This window comes from Danio aesculapii, chromosome 9 (assembly GCF_903798145.1).
Source record: "Danio aesculapii chromosome 9, fDanAes4.1, whole genome shotgun sequence".
Classification (NCBI taxonomy): domain Eukaryota; kingdom Metazoa; phylum Chordata; class Actinopteri; order Cypriniformes; family Danionidae; genus Danio; species Danio aesculapii.
This window is the reverse complement of record NC_079443.1, coordinates 24255966-24276665: the sequence shown is the minus strand read 5'-3', so window position 1 is coordinate 24276665 and position 20700 is coordinate 24255966. Positions and strand designations below refer to the sequence as shown.

The 20700-nt window shown below is 35.9% G+C and overlaps 1 protein-coding gene across 1 annotated transcript; it reads left to right on the top strand.

Annotated features, from left to right (window-relative positions):
• The first annotated feature begins 1384 nt into the window (after window positions 1-1384).
• Window positions 1385-20601, top strand: arl5a (ADP-ribosylation factor-like 5A). Its single transcript, XM_056464833.1, has 6 exons — window positions 1385-1905; window positions 10381-10441; window positions 13822-13969; window positions 14039-14122; window positions 14212-14363; window positions 20130-20601. The coding sequence occupies exons 1-6, from the start codon at window positions 1860-1862 to the stop codon at window positions 20176-20178; spliced, it is 540 nt and encodes a 179-aa protein (XP_056320808.1). The 5' UTR covers window positions 1385-1859; the 3' UTR covers window positions 20179-20601.
• The last annotated feature ends 99 nt before the right edge of the window (window positions 20602-20700 follow it).

The window sequence follows — 20700 nt, the reverse complement described above, 5'->3', positions numbered from 1 at the left end:
CAGCTGCAACCCACCACTGGGAAATGTAATAGTATTAAAATATTGTATAATAATAAATAAACAGGCACTGTACATGTAAGGAAAAAATGTGTGCGTATGGGACATTCTACCAGAAATATTTTCACTTATAAAAAAGTGTGACAGGGCCTGACCTTTAAGCTTGTCGTCCTCACAAATTATACAAAAACAAGCATAAAATCATACAATTTAATGATAGAACGCATCTATGATTATTGTCAGCTTCTCCTCCATCAAATTATGTCACTTGTACATATATACTTCAGCCGAATATTTTTATTTTTACACCCATCGTAAAATTGTAAAATATTTACATTTAGTAATTTAACATACACTTTTTTATCCAAAGTGACTTGTAATTGAGGAGGCATTCAGTGATTTAAGAAGAAGATTATATAATTATTATACATTATACAAACAAACTGTTTGCTCAGTGAGTTAAGTGCTAAGAAGGTGGAGTGATTTTTTTAATTGAGAAGAGAGTGTTTCTACAGGTGGCTAGGCAAGCCCACTCACCAGTGGAAAGCACACTTCATAAATGCAGTGTTTATTTTAATTTTTAATATATTATTTCTTTTATAAACACATAGTTTTCAATGTAAATGAGATTTACAAAGGAGTATTACAAAGGAGTCTGAGATATTACTTGGAAAGTATTTAAATTTTATTTAGTTACACAATAACATTTATTCCAGTATTCTAGTGGTATATTTATTTATATATTGATTTAATAATGAAATAATTTATTTATTTGAGCCTTATTTTGATCCTTTTATATTACTCATGTTTAATATACTGCAATGATTAAATTGTTGGTGACACGGTGGCTCAGTGGTTAGCACTTGCCTCACAGCAAGACTGTCTCGGCTCCAAGCCTCATCTGGGTCAGTTGGCATTTCTGTTTGGAGTTTGCATGTCAAAAAACGCGCTATAGGTGAATAAAATAAAATAAAATAAATTGGCCCTAGTGTATGTGTGTGAATGAGAGTCTAAGGATGTTTCTGGGTTGCAGCATCCGCTGCGTAAAACATATGCTGGTTAAGTAGGCGGTTCATTCTGCTGTGGCGATCCCTGGTGAATAAAAGGACTAAGCTGAAGGAAATTTAATGAATGAATGATTAAAATGTTTAATTATATTTTAAGTGCTTGCTTCTTGGTTGCTTTCAGTCATTTGTTTTGTATTATTATTTTTTGTGTGCGCGTGATTTACAATTTAATATTTGTTTCCAAAACATTTCCAAAGAGCCCGGCTTGAAAACCCCTACTAGACATGTCTGGTCACGTATTCGTTATATACGCACGCAGAAATCCTATCTCTAGTATCAGTCGACGACGCTGTCAGTGAGAGTGTGTGGCTGTAACTCAATACACACACTCAGCTCCCTAACTAGACAACATTTCCGAGCATCTCAACAACTGGCGAACAATTTAAACGCGGTTCAGGCGCAAAACTGCCACGCAGTCTAGGTAGGATTTGAGACACGACCAAAGAGACTTCCGGTGTGTGTTGCGTGGCTGTTGTGTGTTCACCGCTTTGATTGAGCTCAGTGAGTGTTTGCGGCAGCGGCACACAGACAGAAGCTCGACTCGACTCTGCCGCAGAGCCCAATGAACGCCCTCATTTCAGTCTCCTGCAGACATGACAGCGCTGAAATGATGCAGTATTCACAAACCGCATCTTCTCGAGACATGGACACCATCCGCTGGAGGATGTTAAATGAGTGAATAACTGTTACGGAGAGCATTATTTCGCACTGAAGCGGATCGTTAGCTTGGCTGGCTAGCAGATAGATTTTCAGTCCCTGCTGCTGGGTGGTGTTGCCCGAGGCCGGACGCCAGCGATGGGAATCATTTTCACTAAGTTATGGAGGCTTTTCAACCACCAAGGTACGTCAAATAGAATATTTTAAAACAGAATTTGGTTATGTTGTATATGTGGATATAATAGCTAACAAGTGTCTGCTAACCTGCTACTGTAATTAGTTTCGCTTTAAAACAGCGATGCTCGCGTGTGTTATGTACGACATCAGTGATTATAAACATGTTTCATATATACATGCGGGAAATATTGTATAAATGCCTGGCATTATATTGAAAAGATTTCTAAAATGTATCAGTAAATCTGCGACTGACAGCTTTCTGCTGCTGTGAGGCTGAGTCTATGTTTATGGAGGATGGAGCTCTGATGTCGTTATTTTTCACTCATTTGGCTGACGTCGAGTCCTGTGGGACGCTCGTGTAGTTCCTATGTAAAATTTAGTATCTATACACTCTTAAAAATAAAGGTTCTTTAATAGTTCCCATAAAGGACACTTGACATCCATGGAAGCTTTTCATTCCTCACAAGGTTTTTTTTTAACAGTGGAAAAAGATTATTTATTTTAAAAAATTATTTAAAGTTTATTCAAAGAAAGGTTTTTGGAGAATGAAGATGCTCCTCTGTGGCATCACTAAGTGTTGGTTCTTGGCACCTTCAATTGTGTAGTTTTTACTTTACTGTTCAACAAAACAACTTAAAATTAACTTCTTCTGAGTGTTTTGTCAATTACCAATACAAGAATCTTAAAAATAAATTTGCTTGCAAAGCGAAAATACATGAATTGATCAGAATAAAGAAGTGAGAGCAGATATCTTTTAAAGCGCAGCTCAGAATATCAGTTAATTAAAAGTAAAAAGCAATTCATAATTCACCATTGCTCTATATAGTTATAATGTACCATAGCCGCATGGGACAATAGTCATTTTCCAGGTATATTGCGGTTTGAAAAAGTCAAGGTTTTACAACATTTTCTGCAATACCGTTACTAGGGTATATGTAAGATTTATTATGTATCTGTAACAGTATCCGTAGCAGAAAATATCTCCAAAAATGCTGTTTTAAATTGTAAAGAAATCTGTTTTTGAAACTAATGAAGACAGCAGAAGTCAATGATTTGGTTTAATTATTTAGCCTGACATGTTTACTGTACAAAATAGTTTAGATGTTTCTCAAAATAAGATCTATTGTGTTCAAAGGGGAAAAAGTTTTTGTTTTTTACCCAAACATTTAAAAAGAATATATTTTACAGCAGTAATCACACTACAGTGAAACCGAGATATTTTTATCCAAGGTTATCATACCATTAGAATCTTATAGCGGCCTATGCCTAACACTAACAAGGGGGAAGGTTTTCTTCTAACTGAAATACTTTATCTATGTCTGGGCATTCCATGACTTTTTAGTTTTACACATACATTTCTTCATGTTCAATGCATTTCCTGTGTCTTGTCATTGAATTGCACACAACTTATTTTCTAAACAATCTAGTTTTGTTTTATTTGTATATATGGAATACTTTGGTAAGCTACTGACATCTGGTGAAAATTCCAAGTCAACTGCACCTTTAGAAATATGTTTTCTGAGAAAAATTATGATGTGTTCAATACTTTTTTGCCCACTGTATTATGCCCCTTTTCATATGATGTAAAATAAATCTGTGTCCCCAGATATTATTTGTGAAGATTCCGTTTATAATACCATGAATCTTATACCAGCCCATGCCTATTTGCCATATACAGTATTACCACTTATTCTCCTAGAAAACCAATTATTGTTTTCATTTGGATTTCAGTAAATGTCTCTTGATTTGAAGATGTTTACGCTGGAAAACACAAAAAAAATACAAGGGAAGAGAGGCATTATATTCTCCTATACTTTGATATTATCTTTGATATTATGTACTTTGTCATTGATAAACCGCAGCTCATCTATACAGAGATAACTGTATAAAATATACACGGAAGGCAGTTATCAGCATTGAGAATAGATTAACCTGCTGTAGCTCCAGTAGGTCTGAATTGAAAAGCGAAACAGCCATTGCAGCACTCTTTGCTTTTTTAAGGTAGATCATTTGTGCCTCTTTGCCCTGTGATAGTGCAGGCTGGGCATTTTGCAACATTGTGCATCTCTGACTGTGGTGTAATCCTCAAAGCGGTGGAATTTGTGTCAGCATTACTCGTTACACACATCCATGTGATAGCCAGTGGTCTCTCATTTATTATAAATGCTGCGGGATGTCCATAAAGCATATTCTTGTTTGAAGGACTTGCACATCAGCGTGTGACGTACTGAGCATGTGCAATCTGCAACACAACCCAGTGGAACATTTCTCTCCGTTCTCACCTTACTCGTTATCTGAACAGATCATTGTGGTAGGCTTGAGCCTGGTAACTTGAGCATTAGAGAGTGTTGTGTGCAGTCAGATGCATCTCTTTTATCTATTTTTGGTTTATAGTAATAGTCTTTAGTACTACTTATAGTCTTTTAAAGGTAACTGAACACACTGTTTTTCAAAAGTTTGGGGTCAGCAGTATTTTTTTTTCTTTCTTTAAAAGACTCTAATACTTAGCAAATCAGTGTATTTGTTAAACTGTTATAGTTACATATTTACTAATTTAAATAGTTGTTTTCTAGTTTAATATATTTTAAATATATTTCAGTACAGGCAAAGCTGAATTTTCAGCAGCCATTACTTCAGTATTCAGTGTTACATTTTGTAATTGTTTCTTATGTTAATTTGTTGCTCAGGAATCATTCTTTAAAATGATCTGTGTAGTATTTTAGTAAAAACTGTGTTATTTTGTCATGATTGCCAATGAATAGACTAGACATGGGCCAGTATAAGGTTCTGACGGTATGATAGCCTTCGATAAAAATATCACCGTTTCACTTAGGGATGTTCACATTTACCCATTAACTGTTAACCGAAAGAATGCATTTTTAACCGATTAATGGAATCAGTTAAATGGTAAAAATAAAATGGTTTAATTTCATGTTTTTTAAGTTTGGGTACATAAATGTGCAACAAATATTTGTTAACTCGCCGGGCGGTAACACGTGCAACTACAGACGTATTTGCCAGAGAAGCAAAATGAAAGGACCGAAAAGTATATTTTTGGTCACAGTTTGACACGAGATGATGGCGATTGCCTCAGTTTTGGATCTGCATCATAAACACCCCGGTCTCTTCACACAAGTGGAGCTAGAAACCGTAAACTTTCTTAAATGTCCAATCAATGCTTAGCAAACAAGCTGGCCACAAGCAGGAGTGTCGAGGTTTTCTCTCCATCAGAGTGCTCTGCGGCGCTGCTCATGGTCGTGCCCAACCGAGTCTGGTTCTCTCAAGGTTTTTTTCTTCACTTTCGCCAATTAGTGAAGTTTTTTTTGTCCCTCTCCGCTGTCGCCACTGGCTTGCATGGTTCGGGATCTGTAGAGCTGCGCATCGTTGGATTTGCTCTTCAGTGTTTGGACTCTCAGTAATGATTATTAAACTGAACTGAGCTAAACTGAACTGAACTTAAACACTAAAAACTGAACTACACTGTTCCTATTTACTATGACCTTTTATGTGAAGCTGCTTTGACACAATCTACATTGTAAAAGCACTATACAAATAAAGGTGAATTGAATAAACACAATGTTTTGATGATATAGCATACAACCAACAAGCCAAAATTTTTTCCATTTGGAAGTTATTAATAGTTCTTTTAAAAGGTTCATTTTAAAACAAATCCAATCATTTTTTGCATAATAATAACTGCACCAAACTGAGGCTTTAATTTTATTGCTCTATTAACTATAAAATATAAATACAAATTAATAAAATATTATATGTAAAAACAAATCTATTAACCAGCAGCGGTTATTGCTTGGGAAAATTAACCGAAATGAGCATCTCTAGTTTTCACACTATTGTGATGACTGCTCTAAAAGTTCTTCTATAAGTTCTTTTTAAATGCCTGGGTAACTCAACTGAACTCAATATATTTTATTTTGAGAATCATTTAAAGTATTGTGGAACAGTAAAGATGTCAGGATAAATAACTAAAACAAATCATTGACTACTTCTGTCTTCATTAGTTTCAAAAACACAGATTTCTTTACAACTTGTGAAGGCATCTTTGGAGATCTTTCTTTTCTTTGGATATAAAGTAAAGCCAATGCTTTACTTATACTTGTAGTATGCTTGGATGTTGGATGTGGGAGTGCATCTCCATAAAATGTATATATTTTTAAGGTTTTTTTCACCTTTAATTGAGATGGGACAGTTGAGGTTACAGACAGGAAAGCATTGGGAGCAGAGAGAGGGGAATGGTTGGCTAAGGACCTCGAGTCGGGAATCGAACTCAGGTCGCCGTGAGCATCATGGTGCTATATGTCAGCTTACTCAACCACTAGGCTATTGTCGCCAACATCTCTATAAAATCTAATAAACAATCTATAAACCTTTTGGGGTCCCCCGACACATTCTTGTATCTTAATTTTATTTTTGTTTCCCAACATAAACATTTTTGCATCCTCAAATCATGTATTTGATCATAAAAATAGATAGATAAAAATAAATAAATAAAAATATAATCTTTTGAAACATTACAAACATATTTACTGCCACTTTCTTCATGCAGCCTTGCTGAATAAAATATTCACTCCAAACATTGAAAGAAAAATCTATGTTAGTCTTTCACCCTAAATCCACATTTTTGTTGTTGAGGATTTCATCACACTGCATTACTGGCACACAAAAAATGAATACATTCTTTCAAAACGACTCGTGGAAAAGGTAGACATGATAAGATATAATCACTCACTGGCTGAATGATTAGAATTGAACTCCTTGCTTCATGCTTTGTATCCTTTTGATTTTCTTGTCTTTTTCCTGAGCTTCATGTCCTTTCTTGTGTAGGTTATGAAACTCTCTCCAGTGAAACATACAAACTTCGAAAATAAGATTTCTTGAAAGTTGACACTGCACATGTAACCCCAAATCAGCTAGCTTTGTTTGTTTTAATTGTCAACTTTGTGGTGCATTGTCACATTAATTAGTCATGTATTTGTTTGTTCTTTGCAAAAAAATAAAAATTGCAGGTATGAAAAAAACAGATGCTGTAACTTCTACAAATCTTCCTAATGTCAAGCTGAAGTTGCCAGGCTAGTTTCAAATGCTGATTTTTTTCAGCATAACCAGAATGGTCAGAAAATATACATACCTATGGTATTGCATCTTTTTGCAAAACATATTGAAAGCTTACTTTACTGTATATGATTCACAGATATCATTACTTTAAAAAAACATTCAATGAGTGAAGAGAACTCAAGAACTTTTCTTTATTTAATGTTAGATATTTAGAAAGTGCTAAGATATTAGTGTATTGTTGAGACCTCCTGATGTCTTTATGAGCTGAAAGAGAGATCCGGAATCATGTGACTTCAACCACCTCTTTAAACCTGAAAGTCAACACAGCTGAATATTTGAATTTGATACACCCCGTCCCCATGCGTGTCCCATTTTGCCACATTTATTTAATACATGTGAAAGTACTTAGCATTTTTCTTGTGAAGACAAGGAATTGAAAAACAAATTAGTGAAGTACTACTAAAACACATCTTAACAATACTTAACCTTTGCACCCTCTTTAAATGCTGACTGACATGATTACATCAACCTCAGATTCTTGAGTGCCATCAGCTTCAAAGGCCGTGTTTACACCTGCAACATTAAGATACTTTTTTTGCCAATCCAATCATGAGTGAATTTTGCTGAATACAGTTGTAAACAGGGTTTAAATGTTCTACGCTCGTCAGCTTTCATAAACGCATAAGATTTGGTTGCTTTCATAGTATAAACACTCAACAGCTACAAAACACCACCTGCTTTCTGCCTACTGAACTAATGGGAAGTGTGTGAAAAAGCACCAAAACAACGTCCACACCACTTTTTTTTTACCAAAACATGTTGATTATTACACCATCCACATGGTTTTCTTTCACTTACTTTTTTCCTCCCTTGTAAAGCGTATGGGAATTCAATAGCAAATCCAGTTCTAAATTCTCTGAGAACAGACAAGTTACTTTGTATAACTGTAATGTAATGTGTATTTATATATCGCGTTTATCGTGTGTGGCCTGTGTATATCGTGTATAACCAGCACTTCTTGTGTTTATTGCTTCTTTTTGTTGAATCACTGAATACCTCTTTCATTGTAAGCCTGCTAATTGTAAATGTAAATTTCTGGATTATTGAATCAGTTATTGAATGCTACAAATTAAATACTTTCTGTGGTAGCTAATGAGTTCATCAACGCATACAGTTTATTCTGTGATTGTCGTTGTTAGCGTTCAGAAAAATAGAATAATAAATTACTGCTATAAATGTTAGATACTTGGCTATACAGAGTTCTTAACGTTGTGCTCATTAAACATCCAACAATTGGTGTATGTTAAAGCATTCACATTCGTCTCTCTGTTTATAGCAACTAATATCATATTATAAAGGTTTCATAAAAATGTTTGACCTTTTTATACTCTTTTTCTTAACCTTTTTTTAACCTTTTTATAAGAATTGAAATCTCAGAAACGTAATTGAATTTGATATGTGTATGCATATGCTATACATCCACACAGAATAAATGAATATATTTATATATTCAGGTCAAAAAGTGTTGTATTGCTTTTTATTAAAGCATGGAATACTACATTATTGAGCTTAATTTTGGCTTTACAAAATTTAATCGCAAATAAAATCGCATTATCTGTTTAAACGAAAAATTAAGATACTGCAATACGATATTTTACCTAAATGGCTCTGCCCATAGTTCCTTGATTCAAAAGAACTTGTGTGTCTCACTGAGTTCTCATGAAAAAGTTATATACAGACATTATGTTTTTGAGATGTCACATTGCACATCTTGACAAATTTGAACACAATGGCATTAATGGTCTTCACGACATGCATTTGAAAGGGGCCAAAGTGTTGTTTTCTGGGAGAAAACATGTTTTTTTAAAAATATAATTTTATAATTAAATAGTTAAATATTGGATAAGACATTATACAAATTGATGTGAAGTGAACTGTCTCTACCTCAAGCCAAGCAAGGACCGTGGTCTAGCTAGTGTGCATACTTGTGAGTCATTCTCCAACGCATGAATGGGTGTGTCTGAATGTCCTTGAATACCTCATGCAGGTACTGACTCACTGCAGTGTGTTCTAGTTTCAGCTTTTTCTTCATTCTGTTCAAGAGAAAAGAAGTAGTCTTTCCTCTCATATTCTGATTCATTTTTGCCCATTAATCATCTTAAGGACATCTTTTCATTTATGACCTTTAAGGAAAATTGTGAATATTCCTATTCATATATTTGATTTTGTTCAGATCTTCTCAGTTTGACACGCACTATTCTAATACATTACTAATACATTTCAGTCCTTTTTATTATCGAGTTATCATGTTAAGCAAGTGTATCAATTATTAAGTTTTTTTGTCAGGTAATTTTCAGCAAATATGAATCTCAGCCAGAATTTAAACGTTTAACAACATATTATTATTTGTGAATGATCTTTAATTTTCCCTTAGCCAAAGTAGAATTGTATCAGAGAACTGGAGTTTATTTACAACAAAGTGAGCTTTCAAAATCAGCTCTCCAATACAACACAAATGTGATTTGTGTAAAACGTCTTTATTGGGCCCATTTTGGCAACTGTGCTGCAAAAAAAGAAATGCTGACTATTTTTGCATGTGGCAGTCAGTTCAATTCCATTGAGATATTTGCATTAGCTCTACAATATGCTTGTTGTTCATTGTCATGCATGATAGATTATAGTAGCCTATGCAAAATCCTCTTGCAACTAAGCATTGTGTTCTCTTGTGGAAACTATTTGGCCACCTTTACACACCCATAGGTGTCACCACGTCATCTACTCCCTGATTCCTTTGAAGTTTTTGCAGATGCAAACAGCCCTTTCTCATGCCGTTGTTTTCAATGTGAGAGTGGTTAATGAATGTGTTGCATGACGTTTATTTAGTCCATTTCTATTTCTTTTATATAGTCCATTCCAAGTCTGTTGTGTATAGTTTCACTTGGCCTATATTAACTAAATTGCACATGTATAGGTGCATTAGGCCAAAATGAGTCTTCTTAATATCATCAGTACATTGTCAGATATAGTCTATTTGTAACCTTTTATGGTGCATAATCACTTACTGCATTGTTTGTGATTAATGTAGGTAGTAAAAAAGAAGTTTTTTAAGGACAGGAACTGGATTAGTTTCTTCTGCCTCAAGCTTAAAGCAAGTTTGAGACTTGTTGCTTTTTACTGCGTGGGATTGGCAGATTTCACTTCTTCCTTTTGTATGACGGGTTTGACTGTCCCCTTCATACTTGAGTTACTGTATGGAATTACGCATTGCTATGGTGACGCATTTAAATACTGGTATATACACACATATGTATTCTAGTTATTTAACGACAGTCAAAATGAAAGCTGGTTGACTGCAAAGTTTGATATGATGTGAAATGTTTACTGAAACCGTTTTCCTGTTTTCCCCCAGAGCACAAGGTCATTATTGTTGGGCTGGACAATGCAGGAAAGACCACCATACTTTATCAGTTGTAAGTATTGCAGCTAGTTATGAATCAAGCAGTCAGTTCTTGATCTCAGTATAATAAAATATAGCTAATGAGTACATGTAATACATAAAGTATACTGTATACAGAATAGACCATTGCAATAGGGTGATGTCATTGGCCCATGAACAATTCCTGATTGTTTTCAAATTATTTCATTTCTGTAACAAAAGGTGATTCAATCATAATTTGATGTTATACCAGCTATCGTAATATTATTTATTAATATTTGGAACATTTTGGACTCTCAGAAGCTATGGAAATTTAAAATGAAAAACAGGAAGAATGTCCGGAGCATTGTTATTGTTTACATACTTCAAAATGGTCTGTATGGTTTAAGGATGATGTGTTTTCCAATGTGCTGTTGCTTTTAAGCAGTCTTTTTTGACAGCAGAACCAATGCTATTATCTTGGCTTTGGACTACATAAAGTCTGCAGAACAGAGAAAGTTTCTTTTAATTGCAGATTTAAAGTCTTGTCTTCAAATCTGATTTCCCTAAAAATGATCATCCAGCGCTTTTGTGACAAACTTATTACAAACTTCTGCTATTGGAGGATCTTAATTTTGATAGCTGGTTTTGTTGTGTACCTGGACACTGTGGAATCAAAGGGAATGAGGAAGCAATCTCTGCTGCAAAAGAAACATTATTAGCTACGCTTCCATCCACCTATTTTTATGCGCATTTTGGATATGCTTATAAAAAAATCAGTTGATGGAAACACCAAGATGCGCATCAATTTTGAAAATGTGCATAAAAAATGTATGCGCATAACTGAGTAGGATAAACTAAAAGAAAAGATGCGCATGGAAACGCTTGCCAAACAAAGGCCAGTATGCGCATTAAAAAAGTAATGTGATTTAGTTTTAAGAGATCATGTGATGATAAAAATGTGTGTGAATGGACAAACCAGCAGGCTGAGCAGACTAAAACATCAGAAATTTGTTTTGGTGATTCTAAAACGCCTTAACCGTTTCAATATTAATGTTATTATATTATTATTTACCTCCAGAACTGTCAAGAGGGTCTGTGCTCCGCGTCTCACACCTTCAAATGCCACCACGTGTTCATTGCTTTGTGTGCGTCTTCTGAGGTGCTAGAAATTTATTAAATAAAGAATAGATTCATGCAGTTTCTACTACCACTGCAATTTTCATCTGTGATATTAATATTTGGTGCAAGTTAATCAAAAAGTGGTGACTCTTTAGTTATCTTTGACTCGGATGGAAACGCTGCTTTATTCGCACGTCGTTTAAACGATATTCCAGTTTTGCACATAAAGTTAATTTGCATTTTTGGATGGAAACATAGCTAGTGACAAACCTGAAAATTTGTCAAGTACCTCCATTGCACTTAAAATCAATTAATTGTTTATATGTTAATAGCAAGAATGGAATATGCACAAAAGGAGAAAACATGAAAATGCAATGAAAGTAATGACTCTATAAATTTTCCAACTTGTGGAACCAGACAGTTCATACCCACTGTAGAGTTGGTCACTCAATGATGACAAACAAAAGTTTTTTGCACTAGGTAGGGCTGGGCGATTAATTGAAAATTAATACCTATAATCCATCTAATATGTCCAGGTAAATGTTTTTGGCTACTTTCCCTACTGAGTCACGAGTCATGTGACCCCCGCTGAACTAAACAATGTTCATCACTTTGCAGCCAGATCTGATCTCTATGGCTTTATTTCAATGACAATTGTCGTGAGCGCAGTATTACAAATTGAGAGCGCATTCATGTAATAGAAGCGTGTGAATCTCTTTGCTCACGCGACGATTTCCTCTGTTTGTACTCAACTTTTTGCAAGCTTTTTTATAAGAAAAAAGTGACTGTTGGTTTAGGCACCGTGTATTTTAATTTCAGTTGTTCAACGTTGAGGTTCATTACTCATTAATAGTAGATGGTGTGTGTTTCATTCAATTATTTTAAAGTCAAGTAATGCATCCTTCATTCAAAACTTTCTCACTTGTAATATGTGAGCATATTTACTGTACAAAACCTGTCAGTGAACTAAGAGGGCAAAATAAATAAATACAATTATCGTAATAATCGAGTTACAATGTTCAATTAATCGTGGTTTTCATTTTAGGCCAAATCACCCAGCCCTAGTACTAGGAGAAGATTCTCCCTTGTGTTCTCTTTGCAAAAGCACTTTGTCTATGAAGCATGTTCTATTAGATTGTGCTGTGAGCATTTCTTCTATTCACTTTTTCACTCTGTTAAACCAAATACAGTTTTAGCGTTTTTAGCAAAAAATAAATAGTAGAGATGCTCCGATTGATTGGACGAAGATCGGTATTGGCCGATAATCACATTTTATGACTCGATCGGTACTCTATAATCTGGCCGATCACATGAACCTATCAAAAGTGTTCGTTTACAGGTTTACAAGCAGAAGAAGATCCATTTTTACTTCTTATGCATCAAATGTGCGCTCTAAACCTTTTCTTTATTGAGATATGTTAAATTATTTTCACATTCTATTGTTAGTCATTTTCCTTACCAAATTTGTCGTCTTTATTATTTTCTGAAAGCTGCTTCTGACCATGATGTGTCAGCACTAAATGGTAATAAGAGACGTGTTTAAGGGATTATATTCAACATTCTTCATCCTTCCACTCAAGTATCATAGTTAAAGGAAAAATGCACTTTATGCAGTGTTAAAGTTATATAAAGCTTGAAGCATCAAAATCGGTACGCTGTATCAGCCGATCACCATGACAAGGAATCGATACTCTGTATTAGCTCAAAAAATCCAGATTGGATCATCCTGATTGGCCCGTTTCCACTGAGTGGTACAGTACGGTACGGGTCGGTACGGGTCACCTTTATCTGGCTTGCGTTTCCACTGCTAAAAGGTTACCAATGGTACCTTTTTGGTGGGCGTGGTGTACGACAAAGTTTCAGTCAATGTCATTTTCACTCGAAAATGTCTACAGTAAAGCTGTACAGGTCGTTCCATATCAGATGAGACTTCTCAGAAAATTGCCATAAAAGCGCACTGAACCGAACCATACCATCATTGGAAACGGACCATAATAAATAGTAAAAACTTCATATAATTCAACTTCACTATACATTTCTCACCATAAAAATAGCCATAGTAGCTAGCATGGTGTTAAACACACACAAACAAGTCACTGTTTGTCATCTCCAACTCAAACCTTCATTAACTGTTTTAGATTTTTATCTCGTGTATCATACATTGCTGTTGATGTTTTTTATTGTTATATATGTATATATTTTAATAGAGAAAGTGATAAAATGTTGTAAATTTGATCTGGTTGATCTGATGGCAATAAATTCAACAATCTCTCTCTTATCTCATATCTCATCTCATATCTCTCATATCTCCAGTTCTATGAATGAGGTGGTCCACACTTCACCCACCATAGGCAGCAATGTGGAAGAGATTGTGGTCAACAATACACACTTCCTCATGTGGGACATCGGAGGACAAGAATCGCTGCGGTCCTCGTGGAACACCTACTACACTAACACAGAGGTAGATGTCCTGACATCTCACTGAAAGGGTGAAGGGAACGTCTCCTTAACAGGTGTCTCTTGTGTGCAGTTTGTGATCGTGGTGGTGGACAGCACTGACCGAGAGAGGATCTCCGTGACCAGAGAGGAGCTCTACAGGATGTTAGCTCACGAGGCCAGTATATGTCAAAGTGATTAGTATGTTTTTTTTCTTGTCTTCGCAGTCACACTACTTGATTTCACTTCCTTATTTCTTATTATTAGGATCTGAAAAAAGCTGGTTTGTTGATTTTCGCCAACAAGCAAGACGTGAAGGGCTGTTTGACTGTAGCTGAGATTTCTCAGAGTCTTCAGCTGACTTCTGTCAAAGACCATCAGTGGCACATCCAGGCCTGCTGTGCCCTCACGGGAGAAGGGTAAGCTTATGGAAAAAAAACTGTTAGAGCCACATACATGAAAAGGTCCAATTGCATATTTGTGACAACAGACATGATGTAATGATTCACAGATTGTGTAAATATCTGTAGTTCTAGTCATGTTGCTTGATAAAAAATGATGAATCATCATATGTCTGAAAGTTGCAGACTAATATAGACATTATCTTCCAGCCCAGGAGTGTTTATATGATTAAACTAAATTCTCACAGCTTTAAGATAGCTTATAAGCAGACGATTATAAGAAGCAATAAGAAAAAAAATCTCACAATAATTTGTAATAAATATCATGTCAAAATTATGCTATTTTGACATGATATTTATGCTATTATTTGCTTTTGATTTCTTTAGATTTAGTTTTTTACTTGATTAGGGCACAAGGGGTAGAAAGGAAGAAGAAAAAGCCCGATTTTAAATGAATAAAGTTCAAATTGAGTGATTTCAAAATGACAAAGTTATAATTGTGATGAGACATGACATATTACTAGAGATGTAACAATTCACCATGAGCCGGATGAAAATCGATTTAAATGTGTGACTATTCAAACCGGTAGAAATGTTGAATGAATCGCGATACCTGTTTTAAACTGAGGGGGCGCTGTGTTAATAACTCTCTTTACCTGCACATCAGCTGCGAGCAAGAGGTGGGGTGGCAGACTAGAATGACAGCGGCAAAGTGCGCCAGACAAAACAAACTGCAAATATTGCAGAAAGACGTTTACATACACTAACAGAAGAACGAATATGATGCACATAAATTGTCAGAATAGTGAAAAACAGACGTCTATATGCAAAAAAAAACTATTAATAAGCCAGTGTTTCCCCTAAGTTTACCGTGTTTGGGGGATTGCGTGGTGTGCCGTGGCATGGTGCGGTGCAGCTGTTCAGACTGACACCGACACAAGCAGTCATGGTGTTAATTAGTTTCTTTTAATGACAGCAGTAAAAAAAAGGAACAATTATTTGAACTGTACAACCGTACAAGCTAAAAATTAACATTTATTTTTATATCTTTTTAATCAACAAAGTGTGCAGCTTTTGTCACTGCAGTGTATCTTGGGCTTAATTACTTATTAAACAAAGTATACTTTTATACTTGACCTTTAAGAATACTTCTTTTTCCTAAGGGCGTATTTACTGACTTGCCAAGATCAGTCTTGTACAGCAGAAGGAGTATTGCTGCTCTGACAGCCAAGTTGGGTCAAAGCTAGGGATGTTCTGATCAGGATTTTTACAGCTGATATTGAGTACTGATTCCTTGTCATGGTGATTGGCTGATACTGAGCACCGATTCTAATGCTTCAAGCTTTATAATGCATTGAGCACATTTTCCCTCTAAGTATGAATCTTAAGAGAAGATCTTGCCTTATGTAAGAGAATAAATCAAGGATGCTGCATATAATACCTTAAACACGCCTCTTATAACCAGGTGTGAATGCGTCATGGCCAGAAGCAGCTTTACAGAAAATAATTCATCCATTAATTTTACTCTGGCTTAGTCCCTTATTTATCAGGGGTCGCCACAGTGAAATTAACCGCCACAGAAAATATAGCACCGGTATAAAAATTGTTATGAAAAATGACAATGCAATCAAGAACAAGTTTAGAGCGTATGTTTGATGCAGAAGAATTAAAATGCACACCTATAAATGTAATACTTCTTTACTAAAAGGAAAGAGGTCTATAAACTACCGTTTATAGCAATGAGTGTATCACAAGAATTTATATGATTAAATATTCATGTTAAAAAATACAGTTTTATTTATCTAATAATTCCAGCCAGCTTTTACTGAATTTGCAATATTGTCAAAACAGAACTTTCAGTTGTTATATGTAAAAAGGCCTAAATCTCCAACAATTGACAGCAGATCACTCAGAGATAGAGGGATTTGCACTCGAGATATCTTTACTGCTTTATTCGTTTAACCGCAGAAATGTAATGCTTAGAACATTAATGTGCCTCTCGCGATCTGTTGTCCTGCTCATTCACTCTCGTCGCCATTATTTTTGAGTATTTTAACTCATTTTGTGGGATCACAGGGCTGGTATAAATTTGCAGGAGATTCACGGAGCTTCCGGGAGAGGTCAGGTTGGATGAGACGCTAGATAGGGGTGAACGCGTCACAGCAGCTCAAGACACTGGAGATACAATGGCTGCACTTGCAACAAAGAATGCATCACTTGCGCGGGTCGCGCCAATAAACTAAACAGAGGTCCCATCACATCTGTATATATTTTATCTGCTGCGACCAAGCGCATTAGGCTCCCACACATCATTTACCTTTGTTTTGGCTGCTGTAGGCCAAGCATAATGTACGGAAGTGCATGTGCGTCTTCAGTCCTGTCAGATGTGGCGAGCAGTCTCATTACCATTCAGCAGAGAGTGGCTTTGTAGAACTCCGCTGTGCGCGACTCAGAGAGCAGAAATATGTAATCGCGCGACCATGTAGAGACAGAAATCACATGTCGTTGTGTAAATAAGATATTACATACGGCCATTTAGCTTTTTTATTAAAAGAAGTTGTGATCTGGTACTATATATAAAATACAATTAACTTGACTTCAAGGATGGGCAGGGAAAGCCATTGGGGGGGCGGGGTGCCCCCCTTATACAATGGTGGGGGAAACACTGTAAGCAAAACCACACAGACCGGATGATTAGCAGCTCCGCTTGCTCCGACGAGTGCTATGGAGAATACACGGTGCATCAGTGTTTTCATAACGAAAGTGTGAAGATATTTTTCAGACTGAAAGAGAAAGTTGTTCTGTTACAGAAGCAGGTATTAGATAAATTTTACCCTCTCCTTTTGAAATGAGTTTATGCATATTTTAATAATATGCTTATTATTATTGAATATTTAAAAATGTTCAAGATCATCTCTTATTAAGTGTATCACAGTGATACTTGTACTAATTAATTATACAAGTAATATTAATTATTCACCTTCATAATCATGTTAAACTCCTGTCTCTATCCTACTCTATAATTAGTCATTTCAAAATCACTTTTTATGCGAGTGGCCTGTCGCCTGGATCGGAGGGTCTATTGACCACCTCTGAACACATTGCTCTCTGCTTTAGGAAAGGCTTTCCTCTCCACACCGGCCATCTCAGTCCTCTGTGAAAGACTTTTTTCATCAGTAGGGGACATTGTAAATGTGCAAAGACCTCAGCTTATGCCAGAAAACCTATATATGCTAATATTTCTTTTTGTAAAAAAAAAAGTGAAGTCCCAGCACAGCTTTAGTTTGTTTATATTAATGAGTCATTAGTTTCTATTATTCTTTTTAAAAAAAAATTTGTTTTTAAAATAGAAATTTAGTTATGGCCAAAAATGTATTCTTTTGCAAAAAACGTGCAGCTTTAAGAAAAAAATGAAAGGGCTCTTATTCAGCTTAAATTTGTTTTAAATAATTTTGGTTAAATCGTGAATCAGGAGATTAGTATCGTGAATTGTATCAAATCATGAGTCAGGTGAATCGTTACATCCCTATGTATCCTCAGATCAAACAGCAGCAGAGTGCCTGCTTATGTGGAAAAAAAAGTGCCTTATGTGCAATTAATATTTAATATTTCAATTCTTTAAATATTCAACATTAATATTTGTATTTTTTTAACATTAATTTGTGTTCTTGATTATCACGTCTAAAAATACATGATTTAATTCAATGTTTTGGGCACTGCATGTTGTTAATTGTAGTAATAGGTAAGTGTAGTATTATAGTGTTGTACAAGGTCTCTCTATCAGTGTTGCCAGATTGGGCAGTTTTGAATTTGATTGTGCGTAAATTTTGAAACCTAAATTTTATATGCAACTTATTTAACAAAACATAACTCTGTGCTTCTACTCCATTCAGTTAGTAGTAACCAGTGCATAGCATGTGGGCCCACCCACGAGAGGAGGTGAAAGAAAGTTGTATCAAAATCTGATTCCCTGGACAAATCTGACTTCCCTTTGTGTGCACGCGCATCACTCAGCACCTGCAGTTAAACTCACAGTGGTTTATCATGACACTTTTATCAATCTTATTTTACATATTTAAAGGTGCAGTATGTAATTTTGACACCCAGTGGTTGAACTAGGTATTGTATTCCTGGATCAAAACAAACGCAAGCGCAGGTTGCCAGATTTAGGACCAAAAAGGCTGATTTAAATCGTGTTCTACGTAAAAGCAACGGCACGTGATAGAAGAACTATTTTTAATAATAAAAGAGGTTTTTGTTCTAACCAACACCTAGAATTCATTTCTTAGAAATTAATTTCTTGCAGCTGAACAACAGAACACTGACAATGATCACCTCAGGTACACCTCATGTGCTTTATTCAGTGTTAAATGCTAATGATGTGAGTTTGAATGTCATTTTACATGACATTTATTGCCATACTACTGAAAGCAGCAGCAGATAGTTCACCTCAGAACTTGAAAATAAAATAAACCGTTTGAAATGGAACTTTAGAACTAAACACACATCAATGATTCAGCATCTACATTTAATAATGTTAAAGAGGGTTAATATGTATTAAATAGATTATAAACCGTACCATTTCGTGAGTGAGTGCATATTCTGTGTGGCTTCTGAATGGCTGTATTTAAATTTCTGTCGTGTTTCGTCCGGTGCAAACAGCCAAATTGCTTATCACTGCAAATCTCGTCACAAAGCATGTCGTTAGGACACATGGTTACAGTGTAAGCTCACCTAATGTTTACGTTCGTAATATTAATATCATTTGCTAGTTAATAACCTCATGTGGAACTCTAAATCTGCGCCTAATTTCGGAGTATGCTACAGTCCACCAGAGGTCGCATTTCGGTCACAGGCGCATTCTTTGAGAGCCTTTCTGAATGAATGAATAAATGAAACGCATGGTTTCCAACAAGGCAACCCGTAGTGCTGAAATATAATTGGCTAAACTGACATTAGGCGGGTTAAATTAACCAAAACAAAGACAGCGTTCCGGCATGGAATACACATGTTCCAAGCAGAATATCTGACTTCATCATTGTTTTTCAGATAAACAAGTATGTTCACTTGGCATGTTTCTCAAATATCTGCATACATATTATTGTGGGTTTATGCTTTAGAAGAGTCAAAAACTTACATACAGCACCATTAACAGCAAGAACAAACATAGAAGTCTTGTCTGATTGTCAAGGAGTTATGTTCAAAAGAATTTAAAATGCCAAATGGGATGAATTTATTCCCCATTTCGAAAGTAAAACATTAATAGGTAGTGTAATCTACACAACAATAAGTGCAGTGTGTGGGTGATAGGGGGCAGTGCTTCAATGTAGTCCGGTTATGTTGTGGTTCTGTGACTGCTGTTGTTGGTTGCTGTATGGTTAAAAATTATGACAGTTAAGTAACTAGGTTAATTTTGATTTAAAGAAATTAAAATAAATAAAATATTAATCTAATATTTGGGCATTTTTGGTGCGTTTGGGCTGGTTTTGGATGCCTTGTGGCTGGCAACACTGCTCTCTATATAGTTTACAGAAGCAACTTTTCTCCAACCCCATTCAGCACAAAAATAAAGTAACATTTAATGTTTTCTGTGTTTTTCATAATGGAAAGGGTGAGAGGTCATTTACATTTACTGAAAAGACGATAAGAATGCACCTCAATTCATGTCCAAGGTCATTAGGTTCAGAGGCCTCATCCTGAATAACAGACAGAAAGCTTCCTTTGTTTGATTTACTGAAAGAATGAAAAGAGAAGCATTGTTGAATGTGTCTTTGCTGCCCGCAGGCTCTGCCAGGGTCTGGAATGGATGATGTCACGGCTGCGGGTCAGATGACCTCCGACCTCAGTGTGCTCTCTCTGTGGAGGCTGGTGGACGCTCACTGTGAAGGGGACTCACCACAGCGTTTAATTTATTTCCGATTATTGAGAACTGTGAACAAACAATCTGCAACTAACCCATTAAAGTAAGTTGGGACTCGCAGACAGCATAAATCCAGTGTTTTTCTGCACGAGTGGCCATAGCAGGGGGGCGCACAGACGTTGGACTAAGAGGACTTTCTCTCTCTGTGCTTGACTCTGCCTGGACTGGCCTCGCTGCTTTCCGGCTCCCTGACATGGTGCTGTTGTCCAGTGTGAACAGTCCAGTATTTTCATTAACCCTGTGCCTGCAGCAGGCTCTGAAGAGACACGGTACCATGCAAAAGGAGACTGCACTCATGTAATATACAACAAAATAAAGTGTTTTTATCTGTCATGACAGATGCTTCACACTTTACTTCTCTACATATTTTCTCATTAGCCTTCACGGGTTGATTTGTCTTTGATGGTTTTGAGTAGATTTTGGTTCTAGTTTAAA